Source organism: Tympanuchus pallidicinctus, unplaced genomic scaffold (genome assembly GCF_026119805.1).
Source record: "Tympanuchus pallidicinctus isolate F22 unplaced genomic scaffold, pur_lepc_1.0 scaffold20, whole genome shotgun sequence".
Taxonomy (NCBI): domain Eukaryota; kingdom Metazoa; phylum Chordata; class Aves; order Galliformes; family Phasianidae; genus Tympanuchus; species Tympanuchus pallidicinctus.
This window is the reverse complement of record NW_026294722.1, coordinates 8,637,842-8,655,237: the sequence shown is the minus strand read 5'-3', so window position 1 is coordinate 8,655,237 and position 17,396 is coordinate 8,637,842. Positions and strand designations below refer to the sequence as shown.

General features: G+C 47.1%; 1 protein-coding gene across 2 annotated transcripts in view; it reads left to right on the top strand.

The window, feature by feature from the left end:
- The window catches only part of RIMS4 (regulating synaptic membrane exocytosis 4), a 49,850-nt gene that overhangs the window by 24,477 nt on the left and 7,977 nt on the right, over positions 1 to 17,396 (top strand). For both annotated transcript variants that reach the window (XM_052683921.1, XM_052683920.1), the window contains 2 exons: positions 5,888 to 6,029; positions 16,859 to 16,971. In XM_052683921.1, the coding sequence (XP_052539881.1) occupies positions 5,953 to 6,029; positions 16,859 to 16,971 (190 nt within the window). In that variant the 5' untranslated portion in view covers positions 5,888 to 5,952. The remainder of the gene's footprint in view (positions 1 to 5,887; positions 6,030 to 16,858; positions 16,972 to 17,396) is intronic.

Here is a 17,396-nt window from a genome sequence, read left to right as displayed (position 1 = left end):
TGATCTCAGCAGGTGATAAGTGCATGGTGGCTTTCCTTTTTCAGCCCCACACTGACTTACATTATTTCTGGGGCAAACCTCCATGAAGAAGAAAGAACTTTCTCTTAGCTTTTGACCGTAAGAGTGAAGCAGTGGAAGATGGCACAGCTGGCAGGGCTGTGTTTGAGCCATGGATGCAGCAGGTACACTGCTGTCTCATTTTTCCTCTCATTTCTGCAGAACTCTGCTCATCTCTTCTTGTACACACAGTCCATAGCTGGCCCCCAAGGGTGCATCACCTCTATCACATGGGTTTTTCTCCGTGCCCCTGCTGGGGCTGTCAGTTCTCAATGCTGTGTAAGTGTTGCTTTGAACCCAGACCTTACTCTGGAGCAGAGCAGATAATTCTTTTGCTGGGGGACCCAGGTGTGAAGGCAGAGAGCTGAGTGCTCTCAGGTCAGCATCCTGCAGCACACAGGGATGCAGATCAATGCATGCTGCTTGGTGTGGGTAGGAACATGAGTAGAAATGCATCCTCTTTGCTCAGGCTCAGACTGATCCTGCTGGAAAAGGATGGGCTTATTTTGTCCAGAGCTTTGCAATAGGAGCAAATGCAACCTGCAAGTCAGCAACCAGCTGATTTTCCTTCCCATTTTTTTTCCCCCTTACACTCCAAGTTTGGGAAGGCAAAAAGCTGACCAGGCTGTCCTGATGGATGTGTAAGGTGTATTGGGTGGCCTCACTGGTGCTGCGGGTCATGTGCTTTGGCTGCAGTGTGTTCCGTGCATGGAGGCAGCTGGTTAATTTAGGAGCAAAGCTGATGGAGTTGAAATCCAGTCAATTCCTAATTTAAGGGTTAAATCAATAGCAATTAATTCTAAAGTGTGGGAGGGCCGTTAGCACATACATCATGCTTTTTGCGTTGGTAGCATTCAGCAAACAGAGGAAAAAAGGAAAAACAAACTGGAAAGAGAAGGAAGATACCAAGCACCTGAGTGGGGAGGAAGGAAGCAGCGGGGAGGTGATGAGAGGTGACATAAGAGTAGTTGAAGGGGCACACTGTCCCGCAAATGTCAGCTCAGTAAGCAGCTACTGCGCTGCAATCCTGGGTGATAGCACTAATTATGTAATCGTGACCTTGCAATGAGCTATTGCACAACTTGCGTAGATTTTCAAGATTTGATGTTCTCTGAGCACTGAGATCAGTCTGCTGCAGAGAGGAAGGGCTTTAATGAGTTGTGTTAGGTGATAGGGGAGAGAGGATGAGTGATAGTCACTGTTTCCTTGGGGGACAGACGGACAGGGACTGTTTTACTGTATTTCCCACCTCCAGGGTGAAGGCACAGTTTGAGGTGGTGGTCAGCTGTATTGCAGGAGCTCCATCTTCCTTGAGATGCCTCAGTGCAGTTGTAAGCGATGATGTATTTAAGGAAGAAGATGCTTCAAAGGATGCTATGCTCCATGGTCACCCCTCCATCCATCATTAATCCATATAGAAGAAACTCATGTTTTGGTGGTCTGATGTTACTCCCAGACAGAACTAGGAGAATCGTGATAATAAGATGTAATTAATAAAGAACACAATGTGGAAATATAATTAATGTAAATCAAATAAGATTGAAGAAAAATGGGTCTTTTTTCCCTTGTTATAGTAGAAGCAGGTATCTGGGTAAATGTGATGCATATGTAAGGGTTATGTGCTAGAACAACATGACCCTAAAAATGTGAAAGTGATAAATAGACCACAGATGTTCTTTGGTGCTCAGAAAGCACTTGGCAAGGAAAATCCTCTAAGATTGGAGGCATGTTAAAGGTCTGCTGCTGTTCAGCACTTTCATTTGGTATGGAGCAAACATATGTAAACCTTACTAAATTCACAGGTGATGTGCATGTTACCAAGGTAAGTAGTACTGAGAGTAGGAGAGCTGTATAGAGCCATATAGACAGTTTACTGAGTTGTCTCCTCCAAAAGAAATGCGTTTTTTTGTTTGTTATGTATTTCTTGATGTTATGTTCTCCAGAGTTGTAGCAGCAGGACAGGCACAGAGTGCACAGCATCGCGGTGAGGAGTGCTGCCCTGCCAAGAGCTTACTGTGGTCTGGAGCGATGCAAACAGCAGCAGTCAAAATGAGAGCACCAGCTGAATTTTACCTCTTTTCTTTTTTTTTTGGTGTGTGATCAAATGCAGGCTCCAGTTCTGTGCGCTTGTTCTCTGAAGGGTGTTTAAAAGCTGGGAAGGTCATTAAAATGATTCAAGGGCAGGAGGAAAAAAATGCCAGCGCATGAGAAATATAAAGAGCTCGGTCTGTTTAACTTGTCAAAAAAGATTGAGAGATGACTTGATTATGCTGCAGAAGAGCCTTTCTAGTGAGAACACAAAGCAGCCCTTGTGGTGGGGAAGGGCATTAAAAAGCTGATGGCTGAGAGCTGGAGCCAGGCAAACTTCAGTCACATCTTTAAATATCAAGCAGTAAAATAAGCTGTGCAGGCAAGCAGCAGATACTGCGTCTCTCTATCTTCCAGTCTGGAGTGGATGCCTTTATAGAAGATATTCTTTAGATAAACATAAATTGTTTGGCTGAGCAGAACATGAAATAGTGAAATGGAAGCACCTGCCAGCACAGCCAGCTTGGCAAAGGGTCTGCTGGTCCCTTCTGGCTCTTAGCATCCCCGCCGTGCTGGGTGCCGTCAGCCTGGTGACTCGGGCAGAGCATTTCTCCTTCCCAAGGTCATTCTGTACCTGGATCTGCTTCATGCTGCATGCTGCCCTGTGCACTTGCCCTGCTGCAGAGCGCTCAGTGTTCACTGCTTAATTGGAAAAGGTGCAGGGAATAAATCTAGAGGCGCTGCAGAAAATCACAGTGCCACTCTTGTAACAATTAAGGCAAATGGTTTTGCCAGGCAGCACTCCGGGGTTTTGTCGTCTACCTGTGTGATCTGCAAAGCACAGGGCTTCAGCTGAGAGAGGAGGCTCAGCTCTGCCTCTCTGCGTTGGCCAGGGCAGGTGACCATTGCCTCTGAAATGTTTTCAGCCTGCAGACAAGCAGTGCACGTAACAGTTTTAATTCTGCAATGACTCTTTTTCACATTATGTTATTTCTGATCCTGCTCTCCTGACTGAGGGAAGTAAAATAACATATTGCTGTTGTGTTCTGACCGTAGGCAGAGTTTGACTGAAGGATTTAAGCAGGTTAGGAGCCTGTGCCCTATTTCTGGTGCTCATTGCACACCCTTAGCCTGTTTCAGTATTGGTTTGGCTGAGGTGGTTTGGAGCTTCGTTTTTTGGCACATCAGCCAAAAAGTTCAGCCCCTTCTGTTTGAGAGACGTTGCTGCCAAGAAGACTGAAGGAGAACAAGGCTGGGGAAACTTTGTGCAGAGTGACTGGAGGTAGTTAGTTAGCTGCAGCAGTTGATGGATGGTGGAAGGCTCTTGTCTCTGTGATAGCAGCTCATCCTTTGCATTGACTCATTCCTGGCTTCTTTTCCAGAGTTTCTCCATTATCATTATTTTATTTTTTTATTTTTTTAAATATCTATGTGGCATAGCTGTGAATGTGATTGGGAATACTGATAAGTGCCCACCTGTAGGGAGACACAAAGGGCAAGTGAGAGCAGCTCAGAATTACCTTTTTCCCTCCTCTTATTCCCCTGCCCTATGCTGAGCAGGGTGGCTGATGGCAGTGCCCCAGCCCCCAGCTTTGAGTCAGCACGGGTGATGAAAGGCAGCAAGCATACCTTGACTTGCCATCATGCCATGCTCTGTCCCAGGCCACTGTCTTGGTGTCAGATGTGGATGCATGGTCTTCTAAGCATTGTGCCTGATTAGTTTGGAGAAATAATCTAGAGATCTTTTTTAAGCAGATTTTTTTTTAAGCAGTGTTCTATAGCTGGGCAAGTGAATGTTTTTCCATTGTTTAACTTCAACATATGTATCAGTTGTTTTGGATCTGCTTGCCTAGCAAAGCTCTCACATCTGCTAACCTAGCAGGTGCAGAAAGATGTGTGCAGAGAGCACCTGTGTAGGGGTGGGCTGGGAAGTGACAGACATGGGTGACAGAAAGGCTGTTTGAGGAGGTCAGTGTGAGGGATGACAGGGAGCGTCAGGTCAGGCTGTGCGGTGCTCTCTGAAGGGACCCCAGAAACCCCACTGGGGGACCAAAGCAAACTGTACAGGCTTGTAGAAGAAGCATCAAAGGGAGCATTTCTGCAGCAGCTGGGGAGGTATGCGAGGCTGCTTAGGCTTTGCTTTTGCTGATGCCTGTATTAATGTTCTTGCCTGAAGGTTTGGAGTTTGAAAGCTCTTTAAAAAATATTTTTACGTTTGTGTGACTTCCTGATTTATACAATACGCTTCATGCATTGCTGTAGGCAGACAAACAATACAAACTGTAGTTAATGTTAACAGAAAACATATATATTCTGTTCTGTCAGCCCACAGGGACATGCATACCCATGCAGCACCATATGTGGGGATGGCAGCTGGTACAGAGCCCTGGGGCCAATGTGCTCACCCAGCTGGAAACCTCGGGGTACTGGAAGAAAAGGGACTTTATGGCTGAGTTTATGTAAAAAGAAAAAAAATCTCTTTGCATTTCATTGCAGGTAAAATTGGAGAAGTAGGATTAGAAGTATTTTGATATCTTACTTATTTTTATGAAAATGCCTGTTAGGCTGAGACCCAAAGAAAGATGCTATTAGGTTAAGCAGCTTGCTGCACAAGCAAGTGTTCTGCATCTTTTAGAGAAGTTCTTACAGATATCCTTGTGTCTCTCTAAAGTAGCAAGGAATGACTTATTCTTTTAAATATTTGGGGATCTTGAGTTCTTCGGTCTGAGTAGCTTCATCATTTCTTTAGCAAGGGGTGCCGGGAAGCTGGTGGGTTTCTGAGAGCACTGTGACTTAGCAGTGTTGCATTCCCTCCTCAGTGCTGTCAGCCTGATAGCAAGAAGTAAGATAAGAGAAACTGTGGGTGGGTTGGAGGTTTGTTGCGTGAATCCTGGTTAGCAGATGGACACTTTTGAATGGACTTGGATATTCTGCTTTGTTCGGAAGACTTGGAGCTGATGTGGTGCAGGATGAGTCCTGTGTGTGGGATGAGGGTTGGAGCTTTCTAGTGCCAGCAAAAGCAATTAATAGTAATGATATTCATTACATGTTCATTATATAACGTGGTTTGTTCTGTGAAACAGACTGCTAGAGAAGGAGGATGAAAATAGCAGCTTTTAATTTCAGAGGGCTGAGCCTCTGAAGGCTGCACCCAGGAGGGAAGAGAAGCTCCTTAATTCCCTGTGCTCTGACCCAGGCAATGTGCAGTGGGAATGGTGCTCTCGGGGGTTTCCCTGCTGATGCCATCCCAAGTGCTGACACTGGGGAGTGTTTTGGCTGCGCCCCTCTATTCCCCTGTTGTCCATCTGGGATGGCTCCTGCCTTCAGTACCCTTGCTGCTGCCTGGCCTTCTCCTTTCCTGCTGACATGGAGCAGTGGCTCTCTGCTGCTCCTCACAGGTAGTTGCTGTGGGGTTTAGGAGGTGTTTGGAGCTTGGTCACACAGCACACCTCGGTCTGCCTGTGGGTGTTATTGCTTGTCCTCATGAGTTGAGTAGATCTGTGCATAGAGCCACCTTGCGTGCCTGTGTGCACCTGGACTCAATGCATAATTGATTGGTACAAATACTTGAGGTAGGTAGGGTGTTATGTATATTTTGAGTATCTGCTGGGCTTGCTGGATGTCAGGCTTTGTTCCAGAGGTGGCTGGGAGCAGTTGACGAGGCTGAGTAACAGAGCACAGCGTGAGAGCAAAGTGCTGCCAGGCTGATCTTCTGCAAGGCCTCCTCTGCTTCTCCTTCGCTGTTACAGCAAAGGGCTCTGAGCACAATGGCTAACTGCCCCTTCTCTTCTTTTGTTTCCAGATGGGGATGGTCGGAGACTCAAAGGAGCCATCCAAAGGAGCACAGAAACAGGGCTGGCTGTGGAAATGCCCAGCCGGACCGTGCGCCAGGCCAGCCACGAGTCCATTGAGGACAGCATGAACAGCTATGGATCGGAGGGAAAGTGAGTCACTGAAAGTGGGCTGGGTGATTGCTCTGCTCTTGTACCTGTTAGGTTTTTTTAGATGTGTGTGTCTGACTTGTTTATGCTGCAGTTGCACTGCCCATCCAATGAGAGCAGAGCACATTGCTCCCTCTTCCTGCATAGCTGGCACATACTACAGCTGTTTATATACTTTTTAAAGTGTTCTCATTATTCTGAGCTGAAGCTGATACCCATTACTTTTAACAGCTCTGCCTTTAGAAGAATAATTCAGGGTGAATAGCTGAGGCTCATTACTGGTAAATAGATTATAAGCCAGTAGTCTTCAACATTGCTTGGTAGCTCTCTGTCTCCCCTATTGCAGAATATATTTTTGGTTTGGGAAGCAAAATTGTGCTGAGGTGATGAAAATGATGCAAGTGACAAAACAGTGACTCTGATATTAAAGTTTAAGAACCGTATTTACAAGTTCTTGTTAAAGAACTTTTCTTTTGGATTTGAGTAGTGTCCTAAAAAGTGTGTTTTAGAACCAGGTTTTAACCACAAGAAGTTATGACTCACTTTGTTGCATTTGTAACTGAATGCAAAGCATCAGGGTCCAGAACTTCAGGAACTGCTTTGTCTTTACTTCCATTTTCTGTATTTCCATTATTTGAAGCCATATATGGAAATTACCATCATTTGATTATGATGGCCATTCATGGGAATCTTGGAAGTGGGGAAAAAAATACCATAAAACAAACCAGTATTAAAAAAGGGTAGGCAATATATATCGTATGGTTCCATGTTTCTGGTTATGAGACCAAAATGTTTATACACCTAAAATGTGTTCTGGTTAAGTCTGGTGCCATACATGGCTTCACTCTGTACACGCTCTTCAGTCCTGTGTGATATTCCATGTACTGTACTGCTGGAATACCAGGATAGTCCAAAGGCTCCCTCAAATAATTAATGCAGTTCTGGTGTTAAATAAGTAACAGGCTGTAAATTAAGAGATACTTTCTTTAGCTTTGGAAGTAGGCTAATCCTGGAAAGGCATCACAGGTCTGTGCTGAAGGTTGGAAATAGTAATGAGGCACAGGCTGCGATAGCAATCTTGTCGCTCTGAAGCCATGATGTACTTTATCTCTTCAGTGAGCTGTTGTCTCGGGGGATATATTCCATCTACACCACCACAGTCCTGTGGCTTGGAGTTCTGCTTCTGCTCTGAGATTCAGAGGATTAGTGATTAAGTTCGGTCCCTTGGCACTGTGAGGCAAGAATCTGCTTTCGTGCAGAGTGAAATATTTTTCCCTTTATATTTACATTGCTTGTCCTTCAGGGAAGGGTATTCTTTGCTGTATCCTGTCCTTGCATTTGCTGGCTTTTTTGGCTGGTCGTTCCTGGAGAGAAGATGTTTCTGCCAAGACAGTGCTGCACCCATACAAACACCCTGAAGGCAAGCAGCACGTAGCTATCAGTGTGGCAGAGAAATCCTGCATTGCAATCCAAATGTCTTTATTAGAACACGTCTGACATTCGGTATTCAAGCCTCAAATTCTGCTGGAGCATCCTCACCAGCCCCTGTGCTGGGGTGGGCTGCTTCCTGCTCTCGCTTCTCTGAAGTGCGTGATAAGGGATTCCTGGATGCTTTGTTCAGGTGGGATAATTGATCTTGGAGAGCCCATGGGAACTGTGGCTATCAGTCTGAGCCACGCTGATAACAAAGGGCTGTGAGTACAAAGAGCTGAGAGCACCCTATTCTCTTGGAACGTGGTGGGAGGGGATTTTCTTTGCTTTTTTTTTTTTCCTGTGGCAACGAAAGGAAGTGTTTGGGGAATAGCTTCAAGGGGCAAAAATGTATCCTGCTGAATCAGACTTCTCTTGGCTTCTCCTGTTTGCTGTAGATGCCTTCCCAGGGAAGTGCAATGAAGATTCATATGACTGTTAGCAGTGGCAAGTTTATTTTTTTTCACTGCTGGTTTTTGACTCATGCAGATAGTCCTAGGCCAGGGAGCTTTTGCTGGTGACTGTTAGAAACCTGATCTTCAGCAGCACGAGGTTACCCTGGTTCTTCCTACCCGTTTACCTCTTTGGTATGCACACAGAGGGAAGAAGATGGATTCAAAACACTGTTTTCTGGAAGAGCTTTTTTCCAGAGTTCATTGTTTTCCTGATCCTCTTCATTTTAAGGACTAAATGACAACTCCCGAAGGTGATCCACTGAAGTGATGAACATTTCAGTAAAACTTTGCTACCTGCTCTCTGTCAACCAAGACAAGACTGAGTTCTGTCATGTTCACTTGGACTGGCTGCAGCTAGCTCCAGCTGCTCTGTTGCAGAGCAGAGAATCGCAGTCAAAGAACTTCATATACTGCATGATTTTGAGCAGCACTGCTTGCAGTGTGGTTGTCATAATTTCATAATGCGTGAAATCTGGATCATTGTATGGAAAGACCTTGTATAGGGATATACTTCTCAGGTATGGTAGGCCCTCCTTCAGGAAAATGCTCATCTCAGGGTGTGATCCGAAGGCTGAAGTATGTGGAAGGTTAGCTGATCTGCAGGATGGAGCTGGAATGTGAGCTCATACAGCACTCAAGAGAGAGCTGATGATGTCAGTGCACTGCTCCATTGATTGGTTTTTTTTGCAGTTAAGAAAAAAATTTCCCCAAGTACATTACTCAGCTTTTATCCTGCACAGTAGTTGTGCACTAGTATAGGAAATTAATATAATAAAACTCAGTCTGAGACCTTATAGAAGGGGAAAGTGATATTTATTTCAGAGAAACCAATTTTCAGTCATTAAGGCTTCTAGATTTCTCCCCCTGGCTCAATGTGCAGGCGCCAAGCCTCATGTATTGGTGTGCTCTGCCAGCCTGGGTTGCGTGCTGCAGGGACCAGGAACACCATCTGTCTCGTCCTTACTGTGGCTTCTGAGTTGTTCTTTCCAACAGACTGTTTCTTGGATGGCTTTCTTACACTTTCTAGGACTTGCATCTTATTGTGGCGTGATCTTTCAGCTCGGAGTCTTACTTTCTTCATCCTCCACAGATCTCACATAGGTATCTCCATTCACAATTCATCCAAACCATCCCTTGTACTGGGTACAGATTTCTGCAGCAGTGTTTTCAAAGTACATATTTAGCAAATTGCATGAGAGGGCAGCTCCCCATGTAACATGTGCCTACCAGGCAGTCCCATGGCAGCACCGATATCACCACAGGAAAAGAATTCAGCAGAGGAGAGTAACTCTCAAACATACCTTTGGGATTCAGCAGCTCTCTCCTAGCTCTTGCACAACCTACATCTTGTTTTGGCTGAGTTTTGTTGCAGCTGCACAAGACATCCAGAAAGCAACAAGCTGCACAAGACATTCAGATTCTGGACTTGTGTATAACTTATTCCTGCCAACCACTTTTCTTTCTGAAAATGCAGCAGAAAGACAAAAATGGGCCTGGAACAAAAGGCTGCTAGCTGCTGTGGTCCCTAATACATGCTACTTGTCAGGTTTTTCTGTTCTTGCTGGCTGCTGCAGAGATGATTAACTTACAGAGAGCTGAGGTGACATTTACCTTAGAAAGGCCCAGCAGGTGAAGAGAGCAAAAACGTTGAGGTCTGTTCTTGTAATTGTTGAGATGAGCTTTCCTGTCCAGCAAGGAAGCTTCTTGATAGCCGCATCATTGCCCTTTTTCCCATCACAAGATTACCTTACCTGCTTCTCCTGCAGCCGCTGTGGTGTTGGGCTCAAGGCAGCCTGTGCTGGGTGTGGGCATCCTGTGCCTCTCGCTTGTGTTCTGGCTCTTGCTGTGCCTGTAAGCCACAGCTTGTTCTGGTTTTCCCATGAGTGCCTATGAGGGAGCAGTCCCAATGACAACTAGTTTCTGAGCTGCCTGCCTTTGTCTGCTTTACTATGAAGCAGGAACCAGAAGGAAGCTGGAGACGGCACTGATGTGCCTTGTGCCTTACCTATCCCCTTCAGATTTGCTGTCCTTCACCCAGAGATCAGCACTGGTACCATTGTTACTCCAAAAGCAGAGGAATGCTTGATCCCTAAAAGCACCATCTGAATTATTCATGCTGTAGCTATTCACTGACATCCTCTTTCTTGGTGTTCATAGCCAAGGGACTTCTAGTCTCTTTTATGACAAATTACCTTTAGGGCTCTTCTTTTATCTGAGTCTTTTAAAAGAAATGTATTGTTAATATGTTTCAGGCTGTAGAATACCGAGACTCCGAGGTCTTAAGCTGGAAATCAGTGAAGGCAAGGAGAGTTGTTTCTGTAGCATCCCAATAAGTGAGTGAGCCTGTTCAACAGCAGCAGACCCTTGTGCTGTTCAGCTTGACCAGCATGGCTCAGAGTGGCTGTGCCCCTATTGTCACAGGGCTGAATGCATGGAATCCCACCTGCAGTGACCAGAGGACAGGCGGCAGTGGGTGTCTTTTTTTGAGCACGGCTGAGACAAGCTGTGGAACTGGAGCTTGCCTGGCAAGGTGGGGAAGGAGTGGGGGAGGCCTTGGTACACTGTTCCCTGCCTCATTTTTCTAGCACAGTTTAAGTGGCAGAATTCATGCAGCAGACGGAAGCGCACACAAACGGAGTACAGCGTGTTACTGCACATAAGACAGTACGTCACAGTGCTAAAAATGTTACAGCGAGTGGAGTGGCTGGGAGAGAGCAGAGCTTGTTGGGAGGCAGAGACGGAGCTGTGAGGCTGAGCAGAGCTGTGTGGTTGGTGCTGCGAGCTCCACGTCAGGTGCTGCGGGGAGAGGTGCTCTCACAAGCCTTTCACAGCCAAAGCAAAGGCTCCTGCAGCGCTCACATCAATTTTGACAGCATACGGGGCTGTGTGCCCGGGCTTGTGGCACTCAGGTGTGCGTTGCATTAATAATTCCTGATGTGTACTGGACGTGTTGTAAAGGCAGGGGTAGGGGATGCTGAATTAACCAGTTCTGCCTTCTTCCTTGTCTGGCAAACAGCAATGTGGCTTTTGTGTGTGATAGATGCAGTTTAGGAGAGCTTAATGTGCAGTGTGGATGATTGTGATTGTTAGACAGAACGTTCCTGCTTCCTAAAATTGGAATTCTGATGCCTTTTTCTTTCTGTTCAGATGAAATAACTGTTGAATATATTATCATTCTCAGAAGAGTCTGTATCTCAGTTTCTTCTGGATGAAGCGTGTCTTGCTGTCCCAGTTGTTTAAAGACACAGCTGAGGGCCATCCTCATGCAGGGGATATTGGATGTAGTGAATCTGTTCATCCAGCCGTGCAGGTTAAGCCACAGCTGCATATTCAGTTGTGTGGCTGTGTTCAGGCAACGTGTTTATTGATCACCACTTTGTGTGCTAAAAAGAGGAAAAATTGTTTTAGAAAATACATAGGAGAATTATGCTTTCTGAAGCCCAGCAGTGCCCAGGGCCCAACCAAACTCCATGTCAGTACTCAGCACAGAGGATGGAGCTCTACTTTAAAAGTAACTTCTATAGGTCTGGGCTGACAGCAAATATAGGCGGTTGTGTGGACAGTGTGAATAAATGGTGAAAAGCACAAGACAGAGCGTTGTCTTCTGAAAGGAGCTTCTGGCTTCACAAGTCCCTACATGGCTGAACTGGAGCAGTGCAGTGCCAAGGAGTCAGTGTACAAGTGAGATGGAAAGTTATGAGGATTTGGTCCAAAGGAGAAGGCACAGCATTGTCTCAGAATACTCTTATTCTCTCGCCAGAGCTCCCTGGCAGCAGGGCCTTGCACCCATCTGAGAGGTCAGTTCCTTGCTCTGCATTTCTTTGCACAGCTGTAGCAGCTGCTATGCAGCCAGCACAGGTTGGTGCATGTGAGACCAGTCCTGATGGCTTGGAAGTGAGAGTTTACCCAAAAAAAATATAATAATTCTATCAAGAGCTAAGGAAAGGAAATAGGCCGTCTTGTGCTTCACATTGATAACTCAGAAATGATGTTCAGGACTGATAGGAAGGTGGTTGGGAAGGAAAAAGTGAAGCAAAGCAAAGGGGCAAGCTGTCTAGGGAGAGAGGTTTTCAGAGCAGGGTGGGTGAGTGGCTGTCATTAGGATGTACATAAACTGCTCTGGCCTTAGGGCTGGGTGAGGACCTGCTGACCTGTGGAGGTGCTTCCCTATCCTATTCCATACAAGTTTTTCATGGTTTTGACAAGCAGATTCTGCAGCCATCTGCAGCAGCACAGTGGTAGTACCTGGCATACAGAATCCCAGAAGCTATTTAAAAATAGATGTAGAAAAGAGGTCAGACAAACTGCACGTGGACAAAGAGAGAAATTAATGATACATTTTCCTTAGACATGTCTGTACGCCGTGTGCTCTGCATGCTGATGTGCAACCAACAGTGGTGGGGTGAGCTGCAGTGGAGCCACAGTTGCAGTAGGAAGGAATGAGCACAGGTACTCTGAATTTTCCTTCTGCTCTTTCTTTTGAGGTCAGCGTTGTCCGTGAAGGTGTTCAGATCCTGAATTTCGTGTAACTCATTTTCCATCTGAGTACATGTGAAGAAGAGCAGCGTGCTGTGGAGGATCCGACTGCCTGATGGTTTGTGTGTGCCAGGGACGGGCAGCCCAGGAATGGCTGCTACCTTAAAAGAGCAGCAGCTGGCAGAGGGCCTTTCAGCCACTCTTACATTACTCTGAAGAGGACAGATTTCACATGCCCTGACCTAACACAGGAGCACGGTCTTCAGAAACGGCTGCACGGATTTCCTAAATAATCAGGATTACGATGTTGCGCTTAACAACTAAACGAACAGAAAGGAAAAACCGACATCTGGCCAACCTCAGCCCCAGTCTCATAAGTGTCTCCCAGCAGAACCGGTGGTGCTTGCAGGGACGTTCCTCAGGCGGGCAGGGCGGTGAGCGATGCGCTGGGCTCGGGGCTCGCACGCTGAGGCGCAGCCCGTGCCGGCCTTGGCTCCTGGCTCCCTCTCGTGGCTGTCCGAGCGGCTGCAGAGCAGCTCCTGTCGCTCTGTCCCGGCTCGGTCTGCCGGTGCTGCGGTGTTTGCGGCACGATTCGTGGCGTGCTCTTAGAATTGGCCGTCCATGCATCTGGAGCAGATTTTGCAGCCTGGGCAAAATCAGCCTCGAGCTGCGAGCAGAATTAATGTTATTGCATGTTCTGCCTGTGCTGCTCAGCACTGATGGGCTTGAGACCCCAGCTTCCGTCACATTCTGAGTGCTGCTGTGGTGCTGCACTCCTTGCTTGGCCCCTTTGCCTGCAGCCAAGGACTTGTGCAAGTCCTCCAGCACACTGCCCTCTGCTTGTCCTTGACACCCAGCAGGTCGCCCTGTCCTGCCCACACCTCCAGGTCAATAACCAGAGTCACATTTACTTAAAACCAATTCCACGGCCAAACCCGTTATCTTTAACTTCATTAAAATAATTCCCAGTCAGCTGTGACAAAGCAGAGCCCATGAATCATGATTAGTGAAAGCAGAGGGCTGGAGGAAATTAATTAATTTCTTGCCTGTTCAAAAGGCTGTGCTGTGCTCGCTGGGCGGAGGCTTTGTGCCCTTTAGACAAAAGGCTGATGGTGTCACCTGTTAATCTTCTTGGTGTGCTGCTGATGGGTCTGGAGCAGCAGCCCTGTCCCCAGGGCCGTGCTGAATATGACAGTTGCTACCTGTAGGTCAGCTGCAGAATGCTGCCTTTTTGTTCCTGCAGCTGTTTTTAGCAGCTCTTTTTATGTCAAGATAAAGTGATCCTGGTGATAATCAGGTTGCAGCATTTTCCACCCCTTCAGGTGGAGTGTTTTTTGGGGGAAGGAAGAGTGAGGTGGTGGGGAGGGGGAGTGCTTTTAGTGATGGGACCAGAAGAATCCCATGGTCTGACTTCTGGACAGTGGAACAGAAGAACATGAGATGTAGCGGCAGGCAGGGCTCGGGGGAGCACCAGGGCTCAAACACCTCAAAGAAGTCCTGAAGATGCCTAGAGCTCTTTTCCTCCCTCCAAAAAAGCAGGTGAGTGAATGGGGAAGGTGTTGCACAGACCTCTGACTGCATGAGGCCTGGTCCCCCCACCCACCGTCCCAGCTTTTCACTGGACATTGACAGACAGAACTCACCGGGCTCTTTTGAGCATCCTAAATTTAGCTGATGCAGCTTAATGGTCCCTGCTGGTTTTTCTTCACATGCATGCTACGTTTCTGCAGTCTTGTTTTTCCTCTCTCCACTCCAGGGAGCAGCAATAGCTTTCTTGGAGGTGGCTTATGATTTTTCCAAACAGAAATTGTTTCCATTCCAGGGTTATTGACAATAACTAAATATATGTCCTGGAATTGCTTAGAGCCAAGGAACCTGATTGAAAGCTGCTGCTTCAGATGTCTAATAAAGCAGCACTGCAAAAGCTCAGTGCAGCATACGAGGCAGTCCCACCAATTCCCTGCATCTTCCTTTTCCATCCAGATATAACAACATAAGGGAACATTAACTGTCTGATGTCTAATTGAGTTTAATGCAGTGCTGTTAAAGCCATTAACTGGGGCTGATAGCTGAAACACCGGAGTCTTTACCTTGGTCTTTGTTTTTAAATGGGCCTTTTCCATCCCTCTAAGGTTAGTCCCCGTGCTGGGACACAGCAGCATCCTCACCCATCCTGGTGCTCTTTTGCTTGAGCTGCAAATAGAAAATGGTGTTTCGATGAGTGTACTTCTCCCTCTGAGTCCCCACAGCAGTCACTGGCCAGGCTTCACTCCACAGCCCTGCCTTGAGGTCAGGGAACTTACAGAGGGAGACCTGTACCTTGTGCTTCTGCAGATCTGGGCTTCTCTCAGTCCTGTACTTGTTCTCCATTCTCCTCATCCCAGGCATCTTGTTAATGAGATGAGCATCTGTTAGGAGCTTGACAGTGAGCGTTTTCCTGAGTGCAGTGCATTCTCTTGCCAGCTTGTTATTTACATGCTTGCTCAGGTCATGTATTCCCTGGGGTAGGAGTAAGACCTAAGGCTTGTCCATTTATCTTCCGTGAATTGCAGAGGATAAAGAAAACATTTACCTTCTGGCTGATAGTCCACTCATCTCTGTCTGAGTCTTATGTCTTTCCCTGTCAGACCTCCTTTTTCCTGAATTATTCCGGGTTCTCTCTAAGCACAACTTTTCACCCTTTCTTGACCCTCTATGTACAGTTCAAAATGCCTGGGCCAGCAGCTTGTGGAGCCTCACTGGGCTCCATCCTGTATGGGCAAATCATAGGCTTGTAGCCTCCTGGCTGCAGGCTGCTCTGTGCTCCCCATCGCATTTCCCTGTGCGTGCAGATGCAGCAGTGCTGGGGGTGGGTGTCTGTGCAGTGCTCACCAGGCCCAGCAGCTTTGGGCTGTGCCCTGTGCCTAGGAAAATTCTGGCTGTTAGCACGAGGCCATGAGCCACCCCGTGAAGCTGTCAGCGTGTCCCACTGCTGCGGTGTCCCTCCTGTCACACGTGCAGCATGATGCTGAGGTCTGTGCGTGACTTCCTCCTTCATCACATGAATAAATAAATATTCCCAGCAGGGTTGAGCCTGGATCTGCGCATAGCTAATGAGAACTGAAATCTCAACCTGAAATTACCACTCTTCTGGATGAATGGGGTTTAAAATAATGCTTTGAATGTCTTTTAAATGGAAGTGGCTCGCAGCGGGGGAATGAATGGATCTTTGTGGCTGTGTGCAGCCTGCAGTGCCCAGCCTGCCCCAAAGGCGGGGCTGCGCCTGAATTCCATTGCTGGGGTAGGTTGGAAGGAACACATGGCTCTCCTCTCTTTTCCCTTCTGAGAAATGAATTCCAGGAAGCGGTGAGCTGGATCAGCATGTGGGCAGTTGCCCCCTCTGAGGCCATTTGGCAGAGTGCAGGGCTGCAGTTTGCATCACTTCCACATACAGCAGCTTCCTGGGATGCAGCGTGTGAGTGCGGCACGGTGGTGTGGGTATCCCCGGCACAGACTGATAGCAGCTGTGTCATGGCTTGGCAGATGCCAGCAGGACAGGTGTGGGTGTTTAATGAGGGCTTCTGGCCTTCTCCTTGCCATTAGCACCAAGTGGGGCAGGCAGGTTTTCCAACAGCCCACAATACAGCTGCGTAAATCAGCGTGCCGCAGGGTCTGACCCTTTTGCATTGCCTCATCTGTGTCCTGAAGTCATGCCTCAGAATTATGCCTGACGAATAGAGCTGAGGGCTGTGTCCTCTAACAGCTTCTGCTTTGCTGCTGTTGCTGAAGTAGAGGTACTGCTGGCATTTGAGGTTGCTGTGCTTTTAGCCTTGAACCAGGATTTGGGTCCTCATGACTGCTTCAAAGATGATCAAGGAAGCAGGCGGGAAAACCATGCAGTGAGTGTGATGGGTGATTCTGGTGCTGAGTGGTCAGGAGTGAGGTCCTCTTGTCGAGGATGGTGCACTGTTCTGCCTGTGAGAACTCAACAGGGAATTCACTCCCAAGGGATTGATGTCAGCAGCCTTGAGCTCACATCTGAACACAGCTCTAGATGTGTTAATTAATTCCCAAAAATGAAGATTGGGAAAGGATAGCTACCAAGAGAGTTCCTCTGATCTACACCAAGAAGCTGCTTAGATAACAGTGCTACCTGGAAGAGGTGACAAGCTGCACGTGAGTCTGAGATGGCAGCGATTTTCCCTTGTAGACAAACGTATTCAACAACTGCTGACTGCATCCAGTACTGTTTGTGTTTTTTTTAATACAAGGAAAGAGATTTTAAATGCATCCCCCCTAACTAAACTGCCTTTGAAATCACTGAGCTTTGCAAGAGAAAAGGCTTTTGTAAATGTTATTCATGCAAAAGATGTCTTAAATCAGGCTCTTTAGTTACACCAAGTTGCTTTAAAACACAAATTAACCACTTGCCAAAACCACTTTCTTTTGCAGCTTAAATTTCAGTGGAGTCCATCTGGCATCTGCTGGGCAGTTCAGTGACTTCCTGGGCAGCATGGGTCCCGCACAGTTTGTTGGGCGTCAGACCTTGGCCACCACCTCGATGGGTAAGGAGCAGCAAGATCTTAGATGGCTTAAATTTAGTATTGGACAGACCACCCCTACGAGCCACCTAATAATGTGTCCAGCATCTGCTGTTCCACCACTCCTCCGCTCCATTTTTGTGTGAAATCAAGTAAGCTTGGCTGCAAGGTTTTGCTGATGGCTGCTAATATGGCATCAGCAGGGGAGAGCCGGCTTCATACTTTGCTCTGTCAGATCACAGTCACAGACTAAGTCAAATGCAGTGAAAAATCTGAAAACACATCCTATGCATTTTTCTAGCCCAGATACAGAGCCCAGCTCTGTAGAGATGTTCTTATGGCACACTACAACTGCATTTTCTGAAGCAGCCTGCAGCTCTAATATTGCGGTCTGGCAGAAATTGGAGGTTATTTGCCGCCAAAGAGTGTGAGACTGAGTCACCAAAGCT